At 44.3% G+C, this 20,534-nt stretch overlaps 1 protein-coding gene across 1 annotated transcript in view; it reads left to right on the top strand.

Moving 5' to 3' along the window:
- Positions 1-1,778: 1,778 nt before the first annotated feature.
- The window catches only part of FAM199X (family with sequence similarity 199, X-linked), a 57,593-nt gene continuing 38,837 nt past the window's right edge, over positions 1,779-20,534 (top strand). The window contains exons 1-2 of the mRNA XM_059679624.1: positions 1,779-2,312; positions 13,720-13,939. Coding sequence (XP_059535607.1) covers positions 2,116-2,312; positions 13,720-13,939 — 417 coding nt within the window. The 5' untranslated portion in view covers positions 1,779-2,115. The remainder of the gene's footprint in view (positions 2,313-13,719; positions 13,940-20,534) is intronic.

Here is a 20,534-nt window from a genome sequence, read left to right as displayed (position 1 = left end):
GAAGAGATCAACCAATGAATTTGTATGCATATATGAATAACCCATGGTGAAGACCTGGGGAGGGGGGCCAGCTGGGAGAGGTCAATGGGGGAAAAAGAGGACATATGTAATACTTTCAACAATACAGATTAAAAAAGAGAGATACTAGAAACTGTGTTTATTCTGTTAGGTTGATGATTTGCATGGGAAGCTGTCCGATCAGAAGAAATGATCGGCCTTCCCGAGATTAAGTATATCTGATGATTTATTGAGAGATTATGTGTGCCCTTACTGTAAATGGATGGCCTCTGGCGCCATTTCAAATGCCAACAAGAATCCCAATTTGGGGTGTGGTGGAGAAGGAAACTTGATTTAGTGTGAACAGCTTGACAGTAACATAGCATGGCTGTGAAACAGCACTGCAATAGAACGCCTCCATAACGTTACAGCGTGGCTGCTGTGAAAACAGCATGGTCTCTAAAGCCAGGGAGAAGTCTGTAGCGCTTCAGCTTCAGCAACTCAATTACAATCTTCAGTCTTCAGGGGAAAGCACTCAAGATCCTGAGGGGAGCGGGCTATATAGAAAGAAGTCCCGCCCTCTGGTCCCTGATTGGTCAAAATAGAGTTTCTCTGATTGGTCAAACTGCAAAGCTCTGATTGGATGGGGAAAGCCACAGGCCTATTGGTTGAAATAGGATCCCAGGAACTCCTTTATAAGGACTAGCTCAGCGGGCAGAATGTGCAGGCAGGAAGTTTAGTGGTGCCCAGTCAGGCAGTGTAGCACAGAGCCTTCTCTGCGAAGTACAATTTGAGTGGGAGGCCCCTGTGCAGAAATGGCTGCAAGGCTCTGCTTTTATTTATTTATTTTTTTTAAATCGTAGCCCAGATCACCATAAGGAGCCATTCTTAGATCTCAGGGTTCATATACTTTTATATGGAAATGTGCTTCTTTTTACAAAATAGATAATTTTGAAAATTGTGTTCAGTTGGCAGAATAAGAAATTGGCATCTTGTGTTTTCCTCTGAATATTTTAAAAAATGTATGCACCTAAAATCTGGAACCCCTTGTCTAGAATACAGATAAAAGGAAAAAGAACAGTATGTGACACCTAGTAAATTGATTTGACTTTAACAAGGAAAGCGCCCTTTTTACGAGAGCATTGGCAGGAATACCTGTCTCCTTTGAGAGTCAGGGAAGACTTCACAGAGAAGGTAACGATTTAGCTGGGGCTTTAAGGATTAACAAGGAAGAAATGGCAGGGCATTCCAAGCAGAATACATAATGCAAGCCACAGCACAGAGCACAAAAGAGCTCTACGTGTTCAGCAGCTCTGAGTACCCTGGAGGCTGTTGCCTGTAATTCTCAGGGTTTGGTGAGAATATAGGCAGGGACGATTTTTCCCTGCTTAGCTCATTTTCCCTAAAGCGCATTGCACTGTGCTGGGCACACATCTGCAGGAGCTCAATAAATACTGTTGAATTGGGACAGGGTGATCGAGTGTGCTGGGAACCAGGGTATCAGGATTCTTTCTCACACAACCACAGTGTTACCTTGGCCAAGTCCCTTTTCGAAGGCCTGTGCCTGCGGGTGCCAAGTGGAGGAGGGCGTTGGCCTGAACTGCTGGGCCTTTTAGCGCCTGGAATCCCTGATTGGCCACAGGGAGGGCGGGGTGGGCAGTGCGGCTGCGGCTGCGACTGCGGCTGCGGTGCGACTTGCGGAGGTTCAGTTCCTCCTCCGCTCCAGCAGGGGGCGCGGGGAGCGGCTTCCGGCTGCCCTTCTAGTCCGGGCCGGCGCTGGGCGGACTGCAGCAGTTAGGGGCGGCAAGCGCAGTGGGCGGGCCTGGCGGCGGCGGCGCTGCGCTGACGAGGCCGGGCTGAATAGCAGCGGCACCGGCGACTGAGGCGGCTGCGGAAGCCACAGGGGAACCGACTCGGGGGCCAGAGGGTTGTGGCCGGGAGCAGCCTCCTCGTGCGGCGCCGCACTCCCGGGGCAGCGGCGGGCGTTTAGCATCAGGTGAACTGCGGCGGGCACACCCAGGCGCGGCGGCGACGGCGGACAGTTTAGAGTGGGGGCAGGGGCGGACGTGCGAGCAGACCGGGACCAGAGAGGTAGCCCGCGCTCGGCCATCTCCAGCCATGTCTGACGAGGCGTCGGCCACCACTTCGTACGAGAAGTTTCTGACCCCTGAGGAACCCTTCCCGCTTCTGGGACCCCCTCGCGGGGTGGGCACCTGCCCGAGCGAGGAGCCGGGCTGCCTGGACATCAGTGACTTCGGCTGCCAGCTGTCCTCTTGCCATCGTACCGACCCGCTCCTTCGCTTCCACACTAACAGGTATGAACCACGGCCGGGGACAGGGTTGACTGCCCACATCCGCGCCTCAAGTCTGGGACCTCTGGTTCGCCCCCGAGCTTCGCGCTCCGCCCAGGGTCTGCACTTCCATTCGCCCCTCCCCCATCTTTCTCTGCGATTAGTGTGCTTGCCCGGGCCCCTTCCCGCTTCCCCTCCCGCTTTTCACCCCTGCCCTCCCGATTTTCCTTGGCCGGCATTTTACTCTCCCCATTCATCTTCTGATTGTAGCTGCTCCTCCTTCTCTCTCCCTCCCCCCATCTGTCCCCTGAGAATCCCAGACCCCCACCTTTGATTTTTAGCTGCTCCCCTGTTTCCTTTCACCCGCAAACGTTTAACCCCTTCCATTTCTGACAAGTGGGTTTCAGGTTTCAGATGGCGCAAAATTAATCCCCGGATCTTTTGAAAGGTGGCACTTTTAAAGCTATCTTATTTTTCCCAATTTTTAACCTGTCTCACAACTATATCCCCCCCCCCCCATTTTGTAGTGAAGCTCTAGGAAACCAGACAGTTTTTTCTCTCTCCTTTATGAACTCTGCCTTCGCGCTTTAGGCCCTTCCAAAATGTATAAGCTTAAATCTGGAAGATTCCTTCATGTAGCACACGCCTTGATTTGCTCCCCGTTGGAAGGATGGAACGAGGCTTTGGAAAGGCTTGCTTAATACAAATTTATTCAGGGGGTGCGTCCTTTAACTAGTTTTATTAGAAAAGACTACTTTGGAGAATTCTCTAAAGCAGGCATTTAAGTATTATACGGAATGGTGGGGATTTGAAGATGTTTTACACGTGGCCCCGACCTTTGATATAGGTGGATGTTTGAGATACATACACAAAGGCCTGGGAGGGTGTGTGGAGAAAAAGGAGAGGAGTTCAGCTATAGAAAATACTGGAGTTGAATTAAGGAGTCTAGTTTTGATTTCTGATGCAGTTTATAATATGAGCATGAAAAATCCTTTCACATTTTAATGTCTTTTGTATGTTCCTGGCCATCTCTTAAAACAGTCTACAGATTTATTGAGCTTCTACCAGATACAAGGAATGTACTGGTATAAAACATGATTCTTACCTAAAAGAAAGTTGTCTGGAAGCAGGGTACTATAGTTAAGCAACCATCCAGAACATCAGTACAACATAATTGAAAAGGAAATGCTGGTAAACTGAGGCCCAGAGGGAAAAGACTGAGTTCAAGGTCATAAAACTGAGTTAGGCAAAACTAGGGACACTCTTTTGGAGCCAGTGCTAAAACTTGGAACAGAGTTATTGGCTCCAGTGTAATAAATGGTTGTTAGAGTTTCTTAGACTAACTCACAGAAGCCTATTTAACCCATGCAGTAACTTTAACATTAATATCACATATGCATGAAATCTAGTGTGCTTAGAATTTTGGGCATTCTAAAATAGTGTGAAAATAGTGTGAAATAATACTTTTGGACATATTTGCATTTTGCAACATTGGATCAAGTTAAATACACGGAAAAGTGAAATGATTTCAGAATTATCTTACTCTGATAATGAGGGCAAGGGAATGTAGGGACAGAGGCTGAGGGCAAGCACTGCCAAAATGGACTGGGGTGATGGGGGAGTGAAGCAAGGAGAACAGTACATTCCCTACAGCTTTCTCCTCCCCATTTTTTCCTTGTGTTTTTCTATCCCTTTTCTTAGAGACCATGGTAAAAGCAAGGTTGTTTTGCACAATGGGGCAGTGAAGATGGAGGGGGAAGTTCCTGTTCAGCCCTACTTTTTCCAAGTCAAGCATTTTTTTTCCTAGTTACTGCCTGCTTTTTAAAAACCTCCCTCTCCTCCCCCGCTTTTTGCAAGGCTTGGAATGGCAGTAGGAGATCTAATATATCTTTCTCCGTATTCTTTTCAGTAGAGATTAGGGAAAGTAGAATTAGCAATACTTACAGCAGATGATGTTTCTGCCTTGGGCTACCTTTTTAAATCTTTTCTCCTTCTTGAATGTTCTGCCTTCTTACCCCTCCCAATGATGGTGTTTGAGAGGACCATATGCTTCCAGTCATTTCTTTTCAGGGAGAAGCAAACAGCTAAATCATATAGATCGGTAAAGTTTAGGAAGTTCTTTTATTTTGGAGTTTTATGTGTCACTTTTTTTATTCACATCACATGATTCACCAATTTGAGCAACAATCCAAAAAACATATCTGTATAGTTGAGTACAGATATTCTGCTTTGGGTTTAGTCATTATAAAAAAATTTTTATTGAAAGTAGAAAGCATGTCAGTGGGTAGACACTTGATTTACCTTTATTTTGCTTGTTTCTTGTTGCCTGTTAAAAAAACTGGAGAGTGTTTAAATAATGCTGTTGATAAGGGCCTTAGGATGATGACATTTCTACGCCTGTTCATTTATTGGATTCTGGGCACCATTACTTATGATCCCTAAGGTTGAATGTTTGTAGTGTTCATGTTAGAGTCACCTGTTATTTAGGTTGGTGTGTCACTGGTCTAAGTTTAGTGGAAAGTAACACATAAACACAGCCAGTTTCCTAAGAATTTATACTTTTCTAGTAGTATGTTAGGATTTTATGGCTAAGTGGGGTTTGTCTGAAATTTTGGGAGAATAAAATAAATTTCAAAAAACAAATATTTTTAAATTGAAATGTCAATATGGAATACACACACACACACACACACACACACACATATATAGTGTTAAAGACATGTTTTTGGTTTTGGGGACAGCATTTTTCTGATGTAGTTGTGGGTTTTGTCTTAGTAGTTGTCCACCACAACCTCTACTATAAAAAAGGATGTCATTTAGCAAAGTACATTAGTACTTTGACATTGAGAATTTGTGAAAGGCCTGTGGGAGGACAGTGCCTCACATGCTATTGGCAGGATAGGAAATGAACTGTTGTATAAAGCAGTTATCAGTTATGTGAACTTAGAGCCTTGTTTTTAGTCACAGTAACCAGAAAAACCCCAAGACTACTGTGCACTTTTTGTATCACCCGTAGTTTTCCTATCTCAATATAGAAATAGAGGTGCAGAAGAGCTGTGAGTTGCAGGTGGGAGAACCATGTTCCATGAACAGAGAGAGGCAAGAGGAATTTGGTTTGGGGACTTGAGACAAGTTAAAAATGGGGCTAAGGCTTTAGAAAACTATCCAGGCCAGAAATGTAGATTTGGGAGCAATCAGAATAGAAATTCCAGTAGCGTGACACGAGTGGAACTGTGGGTTACAAAGGTTGAGACAGAAGATAAAACTTTTCAATAAATTTAGGGAAAGGAAGGAGAGGAGATTTGGTAATATTTGAAAGACTAAAGCGAAGATTTTTTTGGCTTTGTTTAGTTTTTCTTTTCCAGGAATAGAGATTTTAGCTCCTTAGGAGCAGCTCACAGGAAAGAGAAATTGAAAAGAAAAAAGAGTATGGTAGGAGACGGATGAGATGAACTCAGAAGCCAAAGTGGAAGAAATAGCCCTAAAAATGACCTGGAATGTTTTTATTTTCAAGACTGTAGAGGGGGTAGGAGGGATGTGTAATGATCCCAAGGCAATTGAGGTCACTTAGAGGAGAGTTAGGGGGGTTGTACCATCTTCTCTAACTTGTGACTTGGGCTCCAGAGGAGTAGCCCAGGTCAGGGTTGCTCTATGGGGGATTCTGGCATGGAGTTAGTGATGAATACTCATTATATTAGGGGATTGTACCCTGGGAATGAATGGCATAGATTTGGAATGACTTTCATTAGCCTCACAGTAGGACTTACTCCACAGTGCTCATTGACTGGATTTTCATCCTGAGAGGTAATGATTAGGTCTACCTCTAAAATGTGTATATGGTTCACCTGCTTTTCTGAATTTTACCAAAATGCCATTGAAAGTCCTTTGTGTATTCTTAGTGAAAAAGCCTTGCAGATAAATTTTCTTGGCTTTATTGTTTTTTAAATTAAAAGTTGGGCAGCGAACCTAGTTGTTGAGTTAAATCCCATTTTATTGAGATTTTTTTCCATGCCTTTCTTTTACGGTGTGGAGAAAGTCTCCTTTGTGAATAATTTTATGGTTATAGGTAGGCTATCAGTTTTAGGTAGCTTTCTCTTGGAATAATGTAAAGGCTTTATAAACTTGAATGGTTCACTGCTGAGTGCATGCATACAGTGATCATTTGTTACACATTTAAAACTGACAGAACAGTCTTAAAGAATCACACAAATGTTTATTATGAAAGCTCATGATAGAAGATTGTGGGCATATACAAAACTGTATGTAATACCCTTTGTAATACTTTAAGCAATAAAACAATTTAAAAAAATAAATTAAATTAAAAAAAACTATAGACCAGTGGCCAGCAAATTGTGGCTTGCAAGCCACATGAGCCTCTTTGGCCCCTTGAGTGTGGCTCTTCCACAAAATACCACGTGCGGGCGCACATGTACAGTGCGATTGAAACTTCGTGGCCCATGCGCAGAAGTTGGTATTTTGTGGAAGAGCCACACTCAAGGGGCCAAAGCCGCATGTGGCTCGCGAGCCGCAGTTTGCAGACCACTGGTATAGACCATTTGTGATACTTTTCACTAAAGATAACTTAACATTTTGATGTGACTTTTAATGTTCTTTTTATGTACAAATATAATTTTTTATTTTTATTTTTTCTTTATTGATTAAGGTTTTACATATGTGTCCTTATCCCCCCATTGCCCCCCCCCAAACCTGTTCATGCCCTCACCCCCCTTGTGTCTGTGTCCATTGGTTAGGCTTATATGCATGCATACAAGTCCTTTGGTTGATCTCTCCCCCTTACCCCCACCCTCCCCTACCTTTCCTCTGAGGTTTAAGCATCTAATCGATGCTTCTCTGTCTCTGGATCTGGTTTTGTTCATCAGTTTATGTTGTTCATTATAATCCACAAATGAATGAAATCATGTGATATTTATCTTTCTCTGACTTAGGATGAGGCCAAATATATCATTTGTGACCAGGTTATTTGCACTTATATTAATATATATATTTTTATTGATTTTTTACAGAGAGGAAGGGAGAGAGATAGTCAGAAACATCGATGAGAGAGAAACATCGATCAGCTGCCTCCTGCCCACCCCCCACTGGGGATGTGCCCGCAACCAATCTACATGCCCTTGACTGGAATCGAACCTAGGACCCTTCAGTCCGCAGGCCTACGCTCTATCCACTGAGCCAAACCGGTTACGGCTATTTGCACTTATATTGTGAATGTTTTCCTTTTCAGTAAATAGTCGGAAAATAAGATTTTTAATGGTTATAAAAACACCTATTTAATTGTTCCCCATGCTTGGAGTAATTTATTTTCCCTTTTTTGGCTATTGTAATACTGTTTAGACATGTTTGCACATACATCTTGTTTCAAAATTTCTATTTGGGAAAGGGGATAGATTCCTAGATAACTGAGTCAAAAGGAATGAACATTTTTTCTTTTTTGAAATTAATTTCTTATTGCTTAAAGTACTACATATGTCTCCTTTTCCCCCTATCATCCCCTCCCTGGCCACTCCCACCCCCCAGGATAAGCCCCCACTGCCCCAGTGTCCATGTCCATTGATTATGCTAATATGCGTGCATACAGGTCCTTTAGTTGATCTCTTACATCCCTCCCCCACCCTCCCCTGCCTTCCCTCTGAGGTTGGACAGTACCTTCTGTGCTTCTCTGTCTCTGGATCCATTTTTGTTCATCAGTCTATGTTGTTCATCATATTCCACAAATGAGTGAGATTATATGTATAATCTGTTTCACTGATATAAAATACTTTACCTTTAGCTCAGTGGAAAAGGTGCCATAGAATTTGCTGGATTGCCTGAATTTTGTAAATTAAGAGCTTTGGAATTAAGGTTAGTCATACAAAATAAGAGGGAGGAGTTAAAAAATGAAAAATACAATTCAAGAAAAAACTGGATTTAATGAATGAGAAACAACCTAATCAGAGGTAAATAATAGGCTTTTCTTCAGAAGTCATTATTTTAGTACCTTATTAGTATCTGATATACTAAACCATTATTTTAAGAATTAATTCCCTAGGGTGCTGCCAAAGCAATGAAGATTATCCCGTTACTAGTATACAGCTACTGGAAATTTACAAAAGAAAACATATTTGTAGATTTTAAGACCCAAAAAGAAAAAAGAAAGAAATTATAACCCTGCAACAAATATTATTACAAATGAAATGTTAATATCCTTAATGCATAAAGAACTCTTTAAAAAATCAATAAGGAAAACATTAACACAGAGAAAAACACTGTAGCAAAATAGCTAATAAATATTTTTAATTTTGATCTTTCCAGTAATCAAAGAATTAAAAATTGATGTAAAAATATTTTCTCCCATCAGGTAAAAATTTTAAAAATGGAAATTCCAGTGCTGCTAAAGTTGTGGTGAAATGACCACTTTTATATACTGCTTTGGGGAGTGTAAATCAGTGCAGCCTTTCAGAATGGTATTTAACTAAGTATACTATGGTCTTTAAAGTGTTTATATTCTGTGACTCAGTACTTTCCTTCCATGTAATCTATCCTGAGAGATTATATATTTGGTTAAATAATTATAAACAAAATGTTTTATCTCAGTATTATTTGTAATACCAAAAAAATCGAACAGCTTAAGTATATATTACTGAAGGAATAAGATTAAATAAACTATGATACATTTAATCAATGGGATATTGTATAGGCTTTCAAATGTTTTCAAGTAATATACATGGGGATATGTTCACTATATAATGTTAAGTGAAAGAAAGCTGGTTACTAAAGTGTATGCAGAATGTTGACTCTGTGAAAAAAAAATATATTCATGCAGAAAAAGTACCAAAATATTATGGACTAGAGCATCAGTGGGGTCCCTCGGCCTGGCCTGTGGGGATCAGGTCGAAACCGGCACTCCAACATCCTCTAAGGGGTCCCAGATTGCGAGAGAGTGGTTCTCAGGTGATGTACCCTGGAATCGGGCTCCCTCCTCTCTGGTTCCAGGTCCATCACCCGAGAACCACAGTTGCCAAGTCACCGCAGTTCAGCAGCTCCTGCATTGAGCGTCTGCCCCCTGGTGATTATTGCTTATCATAGCTACGGGTTGGATAGTTGGGTGGTCGCTTAGGCTCTTATATATAGACTAGAGGCCCGGTGCACAAAAATTTGTGCACTCGGGGGGGGGGAGGAGTGGGGGTGGTGGTCCCTCAGCCCGGCCTGTGTGCTCTTGCAGTCTGGGACCCCTCAGGAGATAACGACCTGCTGGCTTAGGCCTGCTCCCGGGTGGCAGAGGGCAGGCCTAATCCCTAGGTGCAGCCCCTGGTCGGGCTCAGAGCAGGGCCGATTGGGGAGTTGGGGCGCCGCCCCCTGTCACGCACAGAGCAGGGCCCATCAGGGGGTTGGGGAGCTCCCACAAGTCACACACAGAACAGGGCCCATCAGGGGGTTGGGGAGCTCCCCCCTGTCACGCACAGAGCAAGGCCCATCAGGGGGTTGAGGAGCTCCCCCCTGACACTCACAGAGTAGGGCCGATAGGGGAATTGGGGCACCGCCCCCTGTCATACACAGAGCAGGGCAGATCAGGGGGTTGGGCCGCCGCCCTCTATCACCCACAGAGCAGGGCCAATCAGAGGGTTGGAGCGCCGCCACTGTCACACTCAGGTCAGGGCCGATGGGGAGGTTATGGCTCTACCCCGTCACACACAGAGCAGGGCCCGTGGGGTGGGGGGGTTGGGGCACCACACCCTGTCACACACAGAGCTGCAGGGCAATCAGGGGGTTGGGGCGCCTTCCCCTGTCACAAACAGAGCAGGGCAGATAGGGAGGTTGTGGCCCCACCCCCTGTCACACACAGAGCTGCAGGGTGATCAGGGGGGTTGGGCGCTGCCCCCTGTCATGCTGATCCCGGTGCCGGGAGGCCTCGTGGCTCCGCTGATCCCGGTGCTGGGAGGCATATTACCCTTTTACTATATAGGATAGAGACCTGGTGCACATGTGGGGGCCGGCTGGTTTTCCCTGAAGGGTGTCCTGGATCAGGGTGGGGGTCCCCACTGGGGTTCCTGGCCAGCCTGGGTGAGGGGATGATGGCTATTTGCAGCTGGTCACACACCCTTCAGGGTGGGGGTCCCCACTGGGGTGCCTGGCCAGTCTGGGTGAGGGGCTGAGGGCTGTTTTCAGGCTGGCGGGTGACTGAAGCTCCCAACCGCTCCTTTTTTTCTTTTTTTTAAAATTCTGGGCCAGCTTTAGCTCTGAGGCTCCAGCTCTTAGGCCTCTGCTGCCGAAAGCAGGTATCTGGTTTGTTTTCGGTTCTATAATCGAAACTCTGTATCACTTCCAGCTCTGAGATCCCGGCTCGCTGAAAGCCGGTTTCTGGGGTTTTGTTTAGCTTCTATATTTGTAACATAGTTGCTTAGAGTTGCAGCTCAGAGGCCAGCAAGGCAGGCAGGGAACGTTGGAGTCCTCCGTCACTGAAGCAAGCAAGCCTCATGTTCAGTTTAAGCTGCCTGGCTGCCGGCCGCCATCTTGGCTGGCAGTTAATTTGCATATCGCCCTGATTAGCCAATGGGAAGGGTAGCGGTCGTACGCTAATTACCATGTTTCTCTTTTATTAGGTAGGATTAGTTAATGCTGGGTATTATCCTATATAATAAAAGCTTAATATGCTAATTGCCCAGTTGTCAGTTCAGCCAATCAAAGTGTAATATGCTAATGATATGCTAAGGCTGCTCAGATGCTCCAACTGGTAGGTTAGCTTGCTGCTGGGGTCCGGCTGATCAGGACTGAGTGAGACAGGTCGGACATGCCCTGGAGCCCTGCCATGGTCCCTCTCCAGCTGGCCAACCTTCCGCATCCCTCCCCGCTCCAGTCGTGCACTAGTGGGGTCCCTCGGCCTGGCCTGCACCCTCTCGCAATCTGGGACCCCTCGGGGGATGTTGGAGAGCCGGTTTTGGCCTGCTCCCGCAGGCCAGACTGAGGGACCCCACTGGTGTACGAATTCATGCACCGGGTCCCTAGCTGGTTATAAGCAACACTTTTTTTTAAAGACTTTTATAGATTTTAGAGAGGAAGGGAGAGGGAGAGAGATAGAAACATCAATGATGAGGGAGAATCATGGATTGGCTGCCTCCTGCATGCCCCCCACTGGGGATCAAGCCCGAAACCTGGGCATGTGCCCTGACTGGGAATTGAACTGTGACCTCCCGGTTCATGGGTTGACTCTAAACCACTGAGCCACGCCGGCTAGGCATATAAGAAACACTTTTGAGCTTCTACCTGTGTACTTTGTTGGTGCTTTTCTCTGCCTTGCAATGGCTACCATCTTCCTTTAATGATAATAATAGCTGCCATGTATCGAGCACTTTTTATGTCTGCTAAGCGTTTTGTATGCATTTTTCACCATAGCTGCATTTAAAAAATAAGGACACAGGCTTGGAGAGGGTGTTTTTGCTTAAAATCAAACAGCAGGCAAGTGACAGAGCAAGAATTTAAACTCAGTTTGACTCCAGAGCTTACTCACAACCAGTATGCAATATGTTTTGCTTATGGATGAAGGTTTTACTTTATCCCTAACTTAAATGCATTTTTTCTTTTAAAATACTGTATTATAAAAATTTTCAGACAGATACATAGAGACTAATGTAATGTACCCAATATATCCATCACCCAGTGTAATAGTTATTCACATATGGCAGTGTGCTTTATTAATACCCCTACTCATTTATCAATCCCTTCCTTATGTTGAGACAAATTCCTGACATATTTCATTCATAAATATTTTAATACTAGAGACCCAGTGCACGAAATTAGTGCACTTGGGGAGGGGGTGTCCCTCAGCCCGGCCTGTGCCCTCTCACAGTCTGGGAGCCCCATGATTGATTGCCCCAAAGAGGGAGGCCCTGCCCACCTGGACAGGACTCCGCAATGGATCACCCCCATAGAGCGGGGCCCTGGCCACCCATCACAGCGCCACCGTGAGGTAGCCTGGGCCTCCCTTTTTGGGGCGATTGATCGCGCCCCACAGAGGGAGGCCCCACCCACTTGCTGCAGCCCGTTGGTCAGTGGCCTGGGCCTCCCTCTTTGGGGCAATTGTGGAGCCCCCCGATTGATCAGTCGCCCCACCCACGGGTGGCCTGGGCCTCCCTCTGCAGGGCGATCATGCGATCAATTGTGCCCCGCAGAGGGAAGCCCTGTTCACCTGCTGCAGCCAACCAGTCAGTGGCCTGGGCCCCCTCTTTGGGCGATCATGGAGCAATGGCTGGGCTCTTGACCAGTTGCATCGCACCCACCTTGGCTGGCCTGGGTCCAGTGGGTGTCATAGCATCGTCGTCTGGAAGGTTGTCCAGAGGGTTGTTCTGCTGTTCGGTTGTTTGGTCGATTTGCATATTATGCTTTTATTATAGACTAGAGGCCTGGTGCACAAATTTCACTCAGCCCAGCCTGCCCCTTCTCACAGTCTGGGAGCCCTCAGGGGATGTCCTACTGATGGCTTAAGCCCATTCCCCACAGGGAGTGGGCCTAAGCCGCAGTCTGGCCTCCCTCTGTGGGAGCTGACTGGCCGATGAGAGGAAGGCACCGCCCCATCACGCCTCTGCTGCTGCCACTGCCGGCCATGAGGCTGCCTGAGCTTTGGTCATCGCAGCCACTGTGGCTTGCCTGAGCCTCACCTGGCCCTCATTGCCTGAGCCTCGGGCCCTCAAAATGGCAGTGGCCATCGGCGGCTTGCCTGAGCCACGGACCGGCCCTGGGCAAGCGGCAGCAGCCATTGGGAGTGCTCATAGCCATTGCCGCCATGTGGGGAATACAGGCTGCCCTCTGCCAGGCCCTGCCTTCCCCGCCCCCATCCCCACTGCTGCTTGCCTGAGCCCTGGGCCAGCCCTGGGCAAGTGGCAGTGGCCATCAGTAGCTTGCTGGAGCCCCAGGCTGGCCCTGGGCAAGCTGCAGCAGCCATCGGGAGTGCTTACAGCCGCTGCTGCCATGTGGGAAGTACAGGCCGCCCTCTGCCGGGTCCCACCTCCCCTGCTGCTGTCCCCGCTGCCACTTGCCCAGGGCTGGCCCCGGGCAAATGGCAGCGCCTATTGGTGGCTTGCCAGAGCCCTGGTTCGGCCCTGGCAAGCGGCAGCAGCCATCGGCGGCTTGCTGGAGCCCCGGATCGGCCCTGGGCAAGTGGCAGCCACCATCGCATCCCCAACGCTGGAAGTCCCTGCCCACCCGCTGTGCACGCAGCCTGTTGATTGGTCGTTACTGTGATGGCATCCCAACCAATTTGAATATTACCCTATTATTAAATAGATGTAGCCTTAAAAGATAAGGGCTCTTTTGAAAATAATCACAATGTCATTATCATACCTAAAATATACCCCCATTTCTCATAAATCTATTATTAATATCTTTAAATTGGGTAGATTCTGTAATTCCTGTTGTGATTTCTTTTGTTCCTTTTTTTAAGGTGGAACTTAACTTCTTGTGGAACAAGTGTTGCCAGCTCAGAATGCAGTGAGGAGCTGTTTTCATCAGTTTCTGTTGGAGATCAAGATGATTGCTATTCCCTGTTAGACGATCAAGACTTCACTTCTTTTGATTTATTTCCTGAGGGGAGTGTCTGCAGTGATGTCTCTTCTTCTATTAGCACATACTGGGATTGGTCAGACAGTGAGTTTGAATGGCAGGTAGGTTTTTTTCCCCCCTTAAATTGCCATCATTACTTCCTAAGTAGAAGTATGAATTTCTGTTGTGATATTTTCATCTCTACCTCAAAACAAATTTCTCCAGTGTTTATCCAATCATACAGATTCTCTGACAACATTAAGAATTTGATGAAATATGTATCCTATATTTTTGTTGATGTACCTTTTAGGCTTCTGATGCTGCTAATATCCTTTTGTAGATTTTCAAGTAATTTAATACTTGTAAGATGTTCCCATTATTATGTATCTTCAGTACCTTTCTATGCATGAATCTAGCAAATTTACTCTTCCTACATTATAATAGCTTTCATGTCCTTATAGGCATAATATCCTTATATCAGGGTCATGTTATATATCTAAGGTCACAAATCACTGTTATCATAATACATAATTTTGAATCATGTTATCAGAAATATAATTTCTCATTTTGCATTCTCTTTGTAGAGTTGCTTTTTTCCTGGTAGTGTTTTTTTTTTCCTCCTTGTAAAATGGCTTTGTGGCAAATTGTTTGGAAATGATGCCTGTGATAATGAGTACAATCTATCAGAAAATGTAGGTTGTGCTATTGCAGCATCCATTTTCTGATTGTAAAAGACAATAATGTTTAAAGAAGCTTTCCTTACATACTGCACATGTTATATTCAACAGATAACTTGAATGCTTAATGTGTTTGAAAGCCATCTAAATACTTGAAGTTGTTATTCCAAAAAGGAATGAAATATTACTTTTTTTTCAAACAAATTTTTATTAAAATAATATAGGATGACATAAAATTAAAACTTAAGAGTTTCCAATTTTAATTCTGCTGTGGTTAGCACTTTTAAGAGCTTGTGCAGATACAAGTACGTTTGCATAGCATTAAATCATACTTCAGCCACTGTTTGAACCTGTGCTTTTTTCAACTAACATATATCAGTCTTTCTAATAGCTGCATCATAATTTAATAAATTTCCTAATGGATATTTAGATTGGTTTCAGGTTTTTTCTTGTTATAAAAAATGCTACATTGAAATTTAAGAATTTTTGAAGAGGACAGAAATAATCCACAACTGTGTTTTTATGTTTTATACTAGAGGCCCAGTGCATGAAAATTCATGCACTGGAATGGGGGTTCCTTCAGCCCGGCCTGCTCTCTCACAGCCCGGGAGCCCTCAGGGGCAGGAGGCAACCCGGTGATCAGGGGAAGGCAACGCCCCCATCACACCTCTGCTGCTGCCACTGCTGGCAGTGCAAGCCTTGGCCAGCCCTGGTTACCTGAGCCTCGGGCGGTCCTGGGCGGCTGGGCAGCCGACATCTGAGGTTTGTCTGCACCTCGGGCCGGCCCTGGGCAGCTGGGGAGCTGAGGGAACTGTAGGACTCCGGAGGCATGCACGGGGCAAGGTCCTAGGGGCGCTGAGGGGACTGGGCGCTGCCATCTTTGAGGGCGTGACAGTCAATTAGCATTCCCTCCTTATTGGCTGTGGGTGCCACCATCTTTGAGGGTGGGGCAGTCAATTAACATATTCCCTCATTGGCTGTGGGTGCCACCATCTTTGCGACGGCGTGAGGGTCAATTAGTATATTCCCTCTTTATTAGATAGGATAATTTCAAAGGCTTCTATTTTATATGTATTTATAAGTATGATTTGGATGAAAATTATAATTTTTTAAACTTAAAAATTGAGACAAAACTCACCATTTAAATAATTTACAGTGTGTATTTCAGCAATTTTTAATATATTCACAATGTTTTGCAGTCATCACCACCAATTCTAGAACATTTCCATCACCCCAAAAAGAAATCCATACCTCTTAAGAGATTGTCCAATTCCCCCAGGCCTCATCACCTAGCATTCACTAATCTACTTTCTCTATGAACTTGCCTTTCTGAATATTTCATATAAATGGACTCAGATATGTAGCCTTTTGTTTCTGAATTCTTTTACTTAACGTGTTTTCATGGTTCGTCCGTATTGTAGCATGTAACAGTACTTCATTTCTATCTTAGTCAGCTCAAATTGCTATAACAAATACCATAGCCTGGGTGGCTTAAACAACAAACATTTATTTCTGCAGTTCTGGAGGCTAGAAGACTGAGATCAGAATGCCAACATAGTCAGGTTCTGGTGAGAGCCCTCTTTCTGGTTTGCAGATGGCTTCCTTTTTCTGTCTTCATGTGGTAGGGGGAGAGAGAAAAGCGTCAGACCACACGTAAGCTGTGATCTCTTTATCCCTTTATAAAGTCACCATTCCCATCATGGGCACTCCACCCTCATGAATTATATAAACCTAGTTACCTCCCAAAACCTCACCTTCAAATAGTATCACATTTGTGATTAGGGCTTCAAGATACAGAGTTTGAGGGGAGGCACACAAACATTTAGTCCATAGCAATTTCTTTCTATGGCTGAATTTCTTTCTATGGCTGATTGTATGGATATACCACATTTTGTTTATCCATTTATCAGCTGATGGACATTTGAGTTGTTTCTACATTTGGGCTGCTATGAACATTCAGATATAAGTTTTTATATTGATGTATATTTTTAATTCTCTTAGATATACACTTAGGAGTGCAATTGCTGAGTCATGTGATGACTATGTTTAACTTTTTGAGGAACTGCCAAAATGTTTTCCAAAGTGGCTGTACCATTTTCGCCAGTAATTACATTCATGTCCCACTTGACAAGGATATGTTTTGAGAAATGCATTCTTAGGTGATTTTGTTGTGTGGACATCATAGAGTGCGCTTACACAAACCTAGATGGACCTGGTATAACCTACTACACACCTAGGCCAATGGCTGGCAAACTGCGGCTCGTGAGTCACATGCGGCTCTTTGGCCCCTTGAGTGTGGCTCTTCCACAAAATACCACATGCAGACGTGTACGTACAGTGTGATTGAAACTTAGTGGCCCATGCACAGAAGTCAGTTTTCGGCCCGGGCGAGTTTATTTTGCAGAAGTGGGGGGTGTCAGTCCTTCGGGCGACGGGAGACGCCGCCGGCGCAGGCGAGCCTCGGGATATGCAGCGCAGGGGAGGCACATGCGATTCATGCACGAGTTGAGTGAGCCAGTCAGTCATCAGTCTCATTGTGCAGTGGTTAGTGTTAGTCGTATCCGCAAATCGTGCGTGGGTGACAAAAGTACCTACTCGAAGCATAAAATTACCTGTATTTTTCCAACCAGCTGCAAATCCTACAGGTATTTTTTGTCATCAATTTAAGAATAGACGAAACAAGTATACAAGACGAGTGTGGATGGGAGAGTTGGAAGGGGTCGACCTCAACGAACGTGCCTCAATCAGATTGAGGATGTTTTTAGCAAAGGCCAGCTTAGGAGTACCCTAATTAAGTTAATAACAATGTACCTACCTATATAGTTTAAGTTTAAAAAATTTGGCTCTCAAAAGAAATTTCAATCATTGTACTATTGATATTTGGCTCAACAGTTTGCTGACCACTGACCTAGGCTATATGGGACAGCCTATTCCTCCTAGGCTACCAGCCTATAAAACATTTTACTTTATAAAACAACACAAGATTAAATCTACCAAAGACAAAATAATGCAATCAAGATGCATGATAGACACATGATGATAGACACATATTACTGCTGCTGGAGTAATATGACACACTGTTTGACAGCACCCTTTTTTTAAAACTATGTATTTTTTATTTATTTCAGAGAGGAAGGGACAAGGAGAGGGATAGAAATATCAATGATGAGAGAGAATCATCGAATGGCTGCCTCCTGCATGCCCCCCACTGGGGATCAAGCCCGCAACCCTGGCATGTGCCCTGACTGGGAATCGAACCGGACTTCCTGGTTCATAGATTGACACTCAACCACTGAGCCCCGTGGGCTGGGCGACAACAAATTTTTTTTTAACAAACTTTTTTTAATAAGTAGCAAGTACTCTAAAATTCTATATAATAAACGGCTAATATGCAAATCAACCAAACAGCGGAACAACTGGTTGCTATGATGCGCACTGACCACCAGGGGGAAGATACTCAATGCAGGAGCTGTCCACTGGTGGTGAGTGCACTCCCACAGGGTGAACTTCACTCAGCCAGAAGCTGGGCTCACAGCTGGGAAGCTCAGCGGTGATGGCAGGAGCCTCTCCTGCCTCCATGGCAGTGCTAAGGATGGTCAGTGCGCATCATAGCAACCAGTTGTTCTGCTGTTTGGTCGATTTGCATGTTACCCTTTTATTATACAGGATGGGACCACCCTCACTGAAACATAATGTGGCACATGACTATATGAAAATTCCAATTTCTCCACATCCTTGGAGACAACACTTGGTATTGTTTGTCTTTGGGTATAGCCATCCTATTGTAAAGTGGTATCTCATTGTGTGTTTTTTTCTTTAAATATATTTTATTGATTTTTTACAGAGAGGAAGGGAGAGAGATAGAGAGTTAGAAACATCAATGAGAGAGAAACATCGATCAGCTGCCTCCTGCACATCTCCTACTGGGGATGTGCCCGCAACCCAGGTACATGGCCTTGACCGGAATCGAACCTGGGACCTTTCAGTCCGCAGGCCGATGCTGTATCCACTGAGCCAAACCGATTTCGGCTCTCATTGTGGTTTTAATTTGCATTTCCTTAATGACTAATGATGTTGAGCATCCTTTCATATGCTTATTGGCCATTTGTATATCTTTTTGGAAAAATGTATATGCAAACCTATTGTCCTTTTTTAAATTTTTATTTTTTATTGTTTTATATAAAGTTTTACATATGTCTCCTTCTCCCCACCCCCCATTGACCCCTCCCTAGCCATTCCCATCCCAAGCAAGCCCCCAGGGCCCCAGTGTCTGTGTCCATTGGTTATGCTAATATGCATGCATACAATTCTTTTGGTTGCTCTCTAACTCCACCCACCTCCCCTGCCGTTTGTCTCTGGATCTATTTTTGTTCATCAAATTATGTTATCATTATATGCCACATATACATCAGATCATGTATATTTATCTTTCTCCAACTGGTTTGTTTTGCTTAGCATAATGCTTTCCAGTTCCATCCATGCTGTTGCAAATGGTAAAAGTTCCTTCTTTTTTATAGTGGGATAATATTCCATTGTATACATGACCACAATTTTTTAATCCATTCATCTGCTGATGGACACTTAGGTTGTTTCCAAATCTTAGCTATTGTAAATTGTGCTGCTATGAACATAGGGGTACGTATATCCTTTCTGATTGGTGTTTCTGGTTTCTTGGGATATATTCCTAGAAGTGGGATCACTGAGTTAAATGGGAGTTCCATTTTTAATTTTTGAGAAAACTCCATACTGTCTTCCACAGTGGCTGCCCCAGTCTGCATTCCCACCAGCAGTGCACAAGGATTCCTTTTTCTCCATATCCTGGCCAGCACTTGTTTGTTGATTTGTTGATGTTAGCCATTCTGACAGGTGTGAGATGGTATCTCATTGTTGTTTTGATTTGCATCTCTCAGATGATTAGTGACTTTGAGCATGTTTTCCTATGTCTCTCGGCCTTCTGTATGTCCTCTTGTGAAAAATGTCTGTATAGATCAGCCGTGGGCAAACTACGGCCCGCGGGCCGGATCCGGCCCGTTTGAAATGAATAAAACTAAAAAAAAAAAAAAAAAAAAGACCGTGTACCCTTTTATGTAATGATGTTTACTTTGAATTTATATTAGGTCACACAAACACTCCATCCATGCTTTTGTTCAGGCCCTCCGGTCCAGTTTAAGAACCCATTGTGGCCCTCGAGTCAAAAAGTTTGCCCACCCCTGGTATAGATCCTTTGCCCATTTTTTGATTGGATTGTTTACCTTCCTTTTGTTAAGTTGTATGAGTTCTCTGTAAATTTTGGAGATTAAACCATTATGTGAAATAGCATTAACAAATATGTTCTCCCATGCAGTGGGATTTCTTGTTGTTTTGTTGATCATTTCTTTCGCTGTGCAGAAGCTTTTTATTTTGATGTAGTCCAATTTGTTTATTTTCTCCTTAGTCTCTATTGCCCTAGGACAGTGATGGCGAACCTATGACACGCGTGTCAGAGGTGACACATGAACTCATTTTTTTGGTTGATTTTTTTTGTTAAATGGCATTTAAATATATAAAATAAATATCAAAATTATAAATCTTTGTTTTACTATGGTTGCAAATATCAAAAAATTTCTGTATGTGACACAGCACCAGAGTTAAGTTAGGGTTTTTCAAAATGCTGACACGCTGAGCTCAAAAGGTCGCCATCACTGCCCTAGGAGCTGTATCGGTAAAGATATTGCTACGACATATGTCTGCTATTTTGCTGCCTATGGAGTTTTGTAGGATTTTTATGGTTTCCTGTCTTGCATTTAAGTCCTTTAGCCATTTTGAGTTTGTTTTTGTGTATGGTGTAATTTGGTGATCTAGTTTTATTTTCTTGCATGTATCTGACCAAATTTCCCAGCACCATTTATTGCAGAGACTGTCTTTACTCCATTGTATGCTCTTGCTTTCTTTGTCAAATATTAATTGAGCATAATGGCTTGGGTCAATTTCTGGGTTCTCTGTTCTGCTCCATTGGTCTATATGTCTGTTCTTGTACCAGCACCAGGCAGTTTCGAGAACC

Source organism: Myotis daubentonii, chromosome X, assembly GCF_963259705.1.
Source record: "Myotis daubentonii chromosome X, mMyoDau2.1, whole genome shotgun sequence".
NCBI classification, from domain to species: Eukaryota; Metazoa; Chordata; class Mammalia; order Chiroptera; family Vespertilionidae; genus Myotis; species Myotis daubentonii.
This window is presented reverse-complemented; position numbering and strand designations above follow the sequence as displayed.